The following is a 9,735-nucleotide window of genomic DNA, read 5'->3' as shown; positions in this document are numbered from 1 at the left end:
CCGGTAAGTGCATGCACTGTGAAATTCGACTTGTTTTGTTCATAGCATTGGCACGGCATTGGCCTACTTGGGTTTTACACTTACTTTAACAAAGCACTTTCCCAAGTATCGTTTCCATGGGTGGAGTTGTTCGAGGAGACTCCTTGGTCTATGCTGAACGATGTGATTTTTTTACTTATTTTAAGTTTTCGTTAGTAATAAGTCGTCTAGGGTAGATTATTCTTGAAGCTGAGTTTGTCTTGTTATAATTTAACAGGTTCCATTATCTGATATTCCTCAACCTATCTATAAAGCATCAGTCAATTGGATCAAACAGCATCCATTTGGGGACCTCAGTCATTTTGTATCGTGGGCAATTGAACATATTATCCGCGAACAACATACTTGTGGGGTAATTCTGGAGAGACATCAATCTTATCCCTTTCACCTATACATGTGTGATTGAATGGTGTATCTATCTATCCAGTTACCTTTGTTTGACTAATTCCATTATGTTGTCTTTGTTTTATGATTAGGTGGCACCATTTGTTGCATTAGCAATGGTATTGCGTACTAAACCTAATGTTTTGACCACTCTATTGCCGATGCTGAGGGAGAGAATTATGTTTCAAGGACAGGACAAGCTTCCGGTTACAGTTTGGTTAATGGCTCAGGTAGTGTGAAATTTTTTTCCAAATTTTTAATTAATTTGTGCAAGTTTTTTGAAGCATAAAATTGTGGACAGGCCTCTGAAGGTGATTTATCTGTTGGCCTGTATTCATGGGCGCATAACTTGTTACCCCTAGTCGGTAATAACAAGTGCTACAGCCTTCAGTCGGTGGATCTCATCCTGCAATTGGTTGAGAAGTGAGTCTATTTTTCTTCTGGTCTCCTCTGCTATATAGGATTTCTTAACATTCATCTGATCTTTTTATCCACTCTTCTTATCAGAATTTTGTCGAATCCAGAGTCTAGGACCATACTTGTAAATGGAGCTGTTAGGGATGGAATTCAGCTGATACCACCTACTTCATTTGAGATCTTGGTACGGTTTACCTTCCCTGCTTCATCGGCGAGAGTAAAGGTAAGTAGTATTGGAATTTTTATTAAACAAAAAACTTTGATGCGTTTGTCGATTCTGAGCATGATCATAATCGTTGTATGGGCACAGACCACGGAGAGGTTTGAGGCCATTTATCCCTTGTTGAAGGAAGTAGCTCTTGCACCAGGAAGCAGAGAGATATTTGGTTTTTCGTTGAAATTAGCTGGAGAAGGTATTATTACTAAGTAGTACCAACAAATGAAACCTTAACTTTTCTGCGTCCCTCTGATCTATTCTTCAAATAGACTTGTAATGTGTTACCGTTATTATAGGAAATCCTGTTTTAGCCAAGGAAGCTACAGAAATTGCTATCGGGTCTTTGACCGCAAATGCTGATTGCTTTAAGCAGTGGGACATTCTATATAAGGAGAACCTAGAAGCTAGTGTTGTTCTTCTTAAAAAGCTTGTAGACGAATGGAAGGATCATTCTCTCAAACTAATATCAACACCAAGTGATACTCTCACCCTCAATCGGGCCATGAATAGCTTCAGGCTAAAGGTAAAATGCATCTTTACTCTTCTAAGCTATTCAACTAATTTCACCCTCCACTCTTTTTGAGCTGAATTTTCATTTTCCGACCGGACCTGTGATGTTATTAGAACAAAAAAGCCATCACTAAAAGAGAAGCTCTTTGTTCTATTTACAAAGAAGCTGACAAGTCCTGCAAAGTGATCTTGGGGAGACTCTCCTCCGGAAGTGGCTACCTCAAAGGTATAACAGCTGTTACTACTGCTGGGGCTGTTGTTGTCGGAGCCGTAGCAGGAGCCGTTGCTACAGTAGTCATTGGAGGAGCTACTGGAATGGAATATTTCCAGTAGGTGTAATGAGAGTTGAAGTTCTTAGAATCACAAAGTTGGGATCTGGGTGAATGTTCAAAGGTCGCAAGCTTGTACGTAGAAAAAGCCTAATTAATGCTCTTTAACTAAATTATTTGAAATATCTAACAAATTTGTTTGCTATATATGGATACGATTCATTCTCTCAAACTATTAGATTTGTTTTCTCACGAATTACTGTTTTTGGTTATGGATTTAGGCAAAGGATTTCCTCATTTCTGTCATCTTGTAACTTCCAGCTTCTTTGTTCGTGTTTCTATCATTCTGCTTCCTGTCACCAAATCTCTATTGAGATAACTTTCTGAGAATATGTTTAAACCTGTCACTATTCGGGGAAAGTGTTGCCCACTTTCTCCGTATCATGATTTCTTAAGGTAGAAGCTATTTTCGTCGTCATGTGTAAGATTTAGTGACTATTATGATAGATCCTTGTACTCTCGATCTCTCACAACACTGTCCATGTAAAACTAGAGTAGAATATGAAGTTTACTGATATTGTAATTAACAAATCCGATTACAAGAGTAGCTTAATCTGATAACAAAACAAAAGATCTACGTGCTCGAGCTCAAGCACATCAATCCAGCTTGTTGTCCTTCAACGGCTTCCTTCGAGAATACCGCTGGTGCACCGTATCAATACTCCTTTCCCGGATAACCAGCTTGTTGTCCTCGAGCTCAAACTAAGGAAACAATTGCCCAAACTCCTTTGAAGGAAGCCAAGAATCTTCCTCCACTCCCTGATCGTGCGTGAACCATAAACTTTAATATATTATTAGTTAAATAAGTGCATAGTTTACATCAAGATTCGAAGTAAGAAATGGACTCGTATCACATCTTTTTGTAAGAACTAGAAATTAAAATTAGGTAGTTGACAACTAACTTTTAAGAAAAAATTATTCAAATGTCATAGAAAAATAGGAATATTAGTAATATATCATACTATTTCTAAACATTACTCATATATTTAGTGTTCTTGGTGTAATGACAATTAACACCTTTAGTTAGTTTTTAATTATTATTTTTAAAAATATTTAAAAAAATTCCGCCTCATTATTTTAAATCCACGTTATTAATGAGATATTATAAACTTAGAAGAGAATTTTAAATCCAAAAAAATTCCTATCAACAAAATTGGAAATTTTTAATTTTAGATTAGAGATTATTAAAAATATAAGTGGAATCGAGCCGGTCGAATCTCATATCCCTGCACTTACATATACTTCAGCGAGGAAGACCTTAAGATGCGAAGAATCTGTTGATGCCGAAGCTTTGAGGGAAGACAGATACCTAATCCTCGCCTCTCTCGAACCGTCCGAGTCAACTTCCACATCGGAAGCAACCTCCGCTGGCTTTTGTTTCAGTTTTCGCTTCCGGTTCAAGACTTGGTTGCATCCATTGCCGACCTGGGAGCTAACGGTAGAGGTCTCAAAGTCACTGTCTCCACGGATTTGGTCACATCCCTTTTCGTTTTTTTTACAAACAAACTCTCAGCTCCATGTTTTTCTTCTAAAGTTTCTCGCTTTTCTTTCCAACTATTTCACCATTTGCCGTATATATATTATTATTATATATATGTTAGGGTTGGGAAGGATCTAGATATCTCGTTGAGAGTTTTTATTTTGGGCTATATTAATATGTAATTTAGGCCTCGGCATTCGGGTATCGGTTCGAGTTCGGTTTGGGTATTTCGGGTTTTGGGTGTTCCGGTACTAAAGATTTAGGATCCATTCGGATATTATAAAATTTTGGTTCGGTATTTTTCGGGTTTGGGTCGGTTCGGATAATTGATTGAAGAACCGGAAAATAACTGAATATTTATCGGGTACCGTCCGGATTGGTTACTTTTTATCCAAATGTATCTAAATTTATTCAAATTACCCAAAAATACCCGATAATACCCAAAAAAAAAATATTGATTACTTTTTACCCAAATTTATGCGAAAATACCCAAAAAAAATTAAAATACTAGTTACCTTTTACTAAAATGTATCCAAATTTACTTAAATTATAAAAAAGTATCTACTATATTCGGGTTTATAATTATAATTTTAAGTATTTAGGTTATTACAAGTATACATATAACTACTATATTTAGGTATATGTTTATATATCAGATACTTTCGGATACCTACTGGATATCGGGTTTGGTTCCGGTTCTTTGGGTATATAATTTAGGATCCATTAGGTAATTTAGACCGGTTCCGGTTCGATTCAGTATCTCTAAATTTTGGTCAATTCTGATTCAGTTCTTTCGGTTCAAGTATTTTGTCCAGGCCTAATCTGTATACAGGCCTGGACGTACAGTATATAAGTGAGCATAGAATAAAGCTTCATTTCAAAGTTAGTCATTAACAGGATCATGACATTTTTCTAATTAGTGATCTAAGATTTTAACATATATAAAAAATATAGAAAAGGAAAGCTAACAATTTTATCATGTAAATTAAAAATTTTGGTTTTTAAAGTTATTTAAGTGACGATGACATATGTTATCCATTATTATGTTATATATCTTTTTAATATTTTAATTTTATTATTTGTACTATTTTTATATTTTACATTATTTAGTTTCATTTATTTTTTTTATTTTTTTCTTTTTTACTTAAAATATTAATATTATTAAAAAATTCCACATAATGGGATTTGGTCTTTGACCCATATTACAAAAGCCTTAAAACGGTTACAAAATGGGCCTAAACGGAAACCTAGTTCCGGCGTCGGAAAATTGGATCGGACCTTAGCGATTTGACCGGAAGCAGAGGCGCCTAGCATTAACGCCGGCGAATACAAGGCCGGCGGCTTTGTGGCCGGATCTTTGGAACTGACCCATCCCCGAAAGTATTTGGTTTCTGGCTCTGGTGCTGTTCCGGCAATCCACCAGCCTGCTACAGGCTTCCCAACGTGCGTACACCTCCTACGAACGGCTCTCCGATGATAGATCCTAGTCGGAGCGATCTGTCACACTCGGATCTAACACCTCTCCTCCAGATCCGGCGATTTCCGAGTTTCCCAAGCATCATCTCCTCGATCCAGTCCAGCGGAAACACCAAGGCAATCGGTGCAAAGTTGGTGGCTAAATCCAAACTGTCGCTTCCGATTCCGCGAGACTGAATAGCCATAGTCAGCGCCACCATCAACTTCCATCGCTACAGAAGCTTCCTCTTTGGCGGCTGAGCCGAGGGCTTCACTGAAAGCACGCCGGCGACTTCAAACCTCGCCGCCAAGTTGGAGGAGCGGCCGTAATATCGATGGAGGCGAGGCCGTTGCTGTCGGTGAGAAGGATGATGCTCACTCCCGTTAAGGCCTTTGCGAGACCAAGACCGGCGATGAAGCTCGAGAAAGGGAGATGGAGGCTATCTCACGACGCCGGCAAAGGAGCGGGTGAAGGAGATAGCCTCCGGAACAGTGAGAAGGTGGCGGCGAAACTGGATCTGAGATGAGAGAAAAGTGTTGCTCGGGCGTCGAGTCACGCGTCTTTGCCAATTCAATGATTTTCTTCATAGAGGGAGGAGATGTAATAATTCTCATAATTTGTAATAAAATAATAAAATCAGTGTTAACAAAAAAAATGGAATAGTGGATCTGGGGCAGATGTCACGCTAAACGGTCGGACTGCTTTCTCCATTCACCATTTTAATTAAAGCATATTGCATTCCTTGTTTTGAAATGCGGTTCAATTTCATGAACAAAATTAACGAACCACATGTAAAAGTAACCACACCCCATATTTGTGGATGTACAATAATGATTCGCATGTTCTTTTTTTTTTAAGAAAAAAATTATATGGTTTATTTTTTAAATAAATATTGTCAATATATTGTGAATTTGTGATTCAAATGCAAACTTGATATTTTAAATTTTCTGATGATGATTATTCAAAGTAATGAAAAAACAGAGATTAGGATGATAGATTTTGTATTTTAAGTAGTTTTTTGATTAATTTTTTAATATTTATGACAAACATTTATAAATGACTATGTATATATTAAATATATTTTAATAAGTTTTAATATGCATAAATATTAATAACATCTCGACTAGTATTATATATATATATATATATATATATACAATTTTTTGTTTTAATATGTATCATATTATGTAAAATATTTTATCTACAATTTATATTTTTGACAATATAAATATTTGATATGCATCATTTGATCCGCTTGCACCATTCAAATATACATTTTGAACCGCTAGATCCGTTTGACCCCACTAGTTCTGCGAGATCTGTTTGATCCGCACTTGTTCCGCTTAAACCGTTTGATCCGCTCCGCCTGATTCGCTTTCTCCATTCGGAGCCTAAGGTAGACTAAACCTGTTTTAGTTAAATATGTTAATTTGGATTTGGTTTGGGTTGATCAAATCCGTGTGTTCTATTTTTTTGGTTAAAATTAGTGAAGTCAACTAACAAATCAATTTGACGAAGTTAAGTCAACGTTAACAACTTCCATTAAACTGTAAAACAACGTTGTTCACGACGTACAATATTTGGCCAAGTCAATTCATATGATAAGTTGCTAAAGAATATGATGATCAAATGTGAAGAAGAAGACACGTTTCTTGTAAATATTGTCATCAAATGTGAAGATGAGACTTTGTGGATGAGTATAGGACTTGATCAATTACGATTTCTTGAAATCTTTGTTGCGAATAATCGATGCATATTGTTTGGATATGCAGATGAATCTTGCTAGGGTTTTTAACATGCAACTTTTTGAGTATATCAGGGATGAGATCATGCGGAATCGGATCTAAGCTTCCTCTGCTTGTTCTCAGGTATTCGGAGATCTTCTTTGTTGCAAGCTTCGCTTTCTTGCTTTCCATGACAACGATGTGAAAAAACGGCGTCGATTTCTTTTCTCTCAATTTCTTGGAAATGAAGTAAAAAAATGATGAGTCGATGAGTTGGTTAAACGCTAAGAGTATGAGTAAACGTGGTGCCGTTTTTAAATTTAAAATCAGGGAAAGTTTGAAAGGATCTATCAATTAAAACAGTATAAGGCTTTCCATTATAATATCAAACATCGAAATGACTGTTATCCACAAAAATCATTATTTTGTGAAAAGTTTGTTAATTTTCTTGATTATAAAAGCGTGATTTTTTTTTTTTTTGGTAGGATATAAAAACGTGCTTCTGTACATCTAGAAAATTCTGAAAAATGAGTTTTTTTTTTATTATCAATATTTGATTATAGTGGTGTCCAATCCCCAATATATTATTTTGGCATAGTGCTTCACATGAAAAAAAATCCAATAATTTATCACTATAGACTTTTTTTTTTTTTTGTCAATGTTACCACTATAGACTATAGTGATGAAAATATATGTTTTTTATTCCCATGTGGGCACTATTCAAGATCACGGCAGCATCATCATTCCAAAGGATAAGTAGACTATAAAACATAACTAAAAAAAAATCAAATAAAGTTTGAAGGTGTTATTTAATCATGAATTTAAATTTAAAATTAATTTTGTATGTTTTATAATTTTCAAAGTTTGATATTACGTAAAACAATTATGTGTATGAATTTTAAAATCTATGCAGTGTACTTGAAATTTTGATTTTTATAATTTACTTATGAAACTTTAACAGATTTCATTTAAATAATTTAATTTTAAAATATATTTTTTTAAAAAATATTTAATTTTGAATAACATTTGATTTTAATGAAAAAATTCAATTCTTATTTGAATAATTCTAGATTTTAAAAGCTATTAAACATTGATTTACAAATATAAAATCATATACGCTAACAAAGAGAGACGATACATTCTCGAGATTCTCTTCAATGGTCTTCGTCGTCTTGAATACAGAGGCTATGATTCAGCTGGAATCGCAATTGATGATTCTTCAACAATCTCTTCCCCTCCTCTTGTGTTTCGTCAAGCAGGAAACATTGAATCACTCGTTAATTCTGTAAACGAAGGTTACTTTTCTCTCTAGATCTCTGATTTGAATCCAAAGTTGAAGCCTTTATGAATGATGAGTTTGTGTTTGTTTTCAATTTGCAGAGATTACGAATACAGATTTAAACTTAGATGAAGTTTTCTACTTTCATGCTGGAATTGCACATACTAGATGGGCTACACATGGTGAGCCAGCTCCAAGGAATAGTCATCCTCAATCTTCTGGTCCTGGAGATGATTTTTTGGTGGTTCATAATGGTGTTATCACTAATTATGAGGTTCGGTTCTTTAACTTCTCTTCTCTTATGTATAAAAGAGTCTTTTAAAAGAAATGAACTTATTTTGATTCTGTTTTTGTTGTTTAGGTGTTGAAAGAAACTTTAGTGAGGCATGGATTTACTTTTGATTCGGATACAGATACTGAGGTTATACCAAAGCTTGCTAAATTTGTTTTTGACAAAGCTAATGAAGAAGGTAACTAATAATGCTGATGTGAGATTTAAAAGTTACTGTTCAATTTTGTGAAGTTGTCTTTGAAGTGATGAGGCATCTTGAAGGAGCTTATGCTCTTATATTTAAAAGCTGGCATTACCCGAACGAGTTGATTGCGTGCAAGCTTGGTAGCCCGTTGCTTTTAGGTGTTAAAGTAAGTAACTCTTTGTCACTAGAATCAAGAGGGACGTTTCATTGTTCTCGGTTGAAATGTAGAATTTAGCATTTTCTCTTAGCTAGTCACTGTTTGCGTCTTTTAGCATGGAATAGTGTAGAGTTGTTTTTTCGCCTGGCTTTTTCACTCACAGGATCGAAATCTTTCGGGTTTGTATGCAACTGCGGTTATACCTTTACTTTTGCATGGTTTCGTAGGAGCTAGATCAAGGCAAGAGCAATAGTCATGTTTTTCAAGATGCTCACTTTCTTTCTAAGAATGACCATCCCAAGGAATTTTTCCTATCAAGTGATCCGCATGCTCTTGTTGAGCACACAAAGAAAGTTTTGGTGATTGAAGATGGCGAAGTTGTTCACCTCAAGGTACAACAATCATTCAATTATAATATTCTAATCAGTATGTGTTCATTCCCTACCAAATTTTAAGCATGAATTTTGAATTCTAGTGTGTGACTAACGAATCATATTGACTGATCACTGAGAATATGTGTAGCATTCACAAGTAGCAACTAAAACGTTTTATTAATATCCATTTGTTGTTAATATTGTCCAATTTGGAGTAATAATTGTTATTATAGAACTCATGCATATCCGTTAGCTATGTGCTCACCATTTCCACTTTTATTAACAGGATGGAGGTGTGACTATACTTAAGTCTGAAAACGAGAGGGGAAGGCGTAATGGTATATCGAGAATTGCTTCAGTGGAACGTGCATTATCTGTTTTAGAAATGGAGGTGGAGCAAATAAACAAGGGAAAATATGATCATTACATGCAAAAAGAAATCCACGAGCAGCCGGAATCTTTAACTACCACAATGAGAGGCCGACTTATACGCGGTGGTTCACGCAAAACAAAAACAGTCCTCCTAGGTGGGTTGAAAGATCACTTAAAGACCATAAGACGCAGCCGGCGTATAGTTTTTATTGGGTGTGGGACAAGTTACAACGCCGCTCTTGCATCAAGACCTATCCTTGAAGAACTCTCTGGTAATTGCTACTAAAACCATGGGTTGTCTTGATTTTGAATTGACTCTGCTAACTTGATTCTTTCCATAGGTATACCAGTCAGCATGGAGATTGCTAGTGATCTCTGGGACCGGCAAGGTCCAATATACAGAGAAGATACTGCGGTGTTTGTGAGTCAGTCTGGTGAAACCGCAGATACACTACTTGCTTTGGACTATGCTCGGGAAAACGGTGCATTATGTGTCGGCATAACTAACACCGTTGGGAGCT

At 35.7% G+C, this 9,735-nt stretch overlaps 1 protein-coding gene and 1 pseudogene across 1 annotated transcript; both read left to right on the top strand.

Moving 5' to 3' along the window:
• The first annotated feature begins 116 nt into the window (after positions 1-116).
• Positions 117-2,142, top strand: LOC9299934. Its single transcript, XM_002865551.2, has 8 exons — positions 117-146; positions 257-391; positions 516-653; positions 725-846; positions 931-1,063; positions 1,151-1,253; positions 1,354-1,580; positions 1,682-2,142. The coding sequence occupies exons 1-8, from the start codon at positions 117-119 to the stop codon at positions 1,898-1,900; spliced, it is 1,107 nt and encodes a 368-aa protein (XP_002865597.1). The 3' UTR covers positions 1,901-2,142.
• Positions 2,143-7,667: 5,525 nt separating this feature from the next.
• Positions 7,668-9,735, top strand: part of LOC9299932 — a 3,119-nt pseudogene continuing 1,051 nt past the window's right edge.

This window comes from Arabidopsis lyrata (assembly GCF_000004255.2).
Source record: "Arabidopsis lyrata subsp. lyrata unplaced genomic scaffold ARALYscaffold_8, whole genome shotgun sequence".
Classification (NCBI taxonomy): domain Eukaryota; kingdom Viridiplantae; phylum Streptophyta; class Magnoliopsida; order Brassicales; family Brassicaceae; genus Arabidopsis; species Arabidopsis lyrata.
Note: the sequence above shows the minus strand (reverse complement) of the source record. Positions and strands in the feature narration are given on the sequence as shown.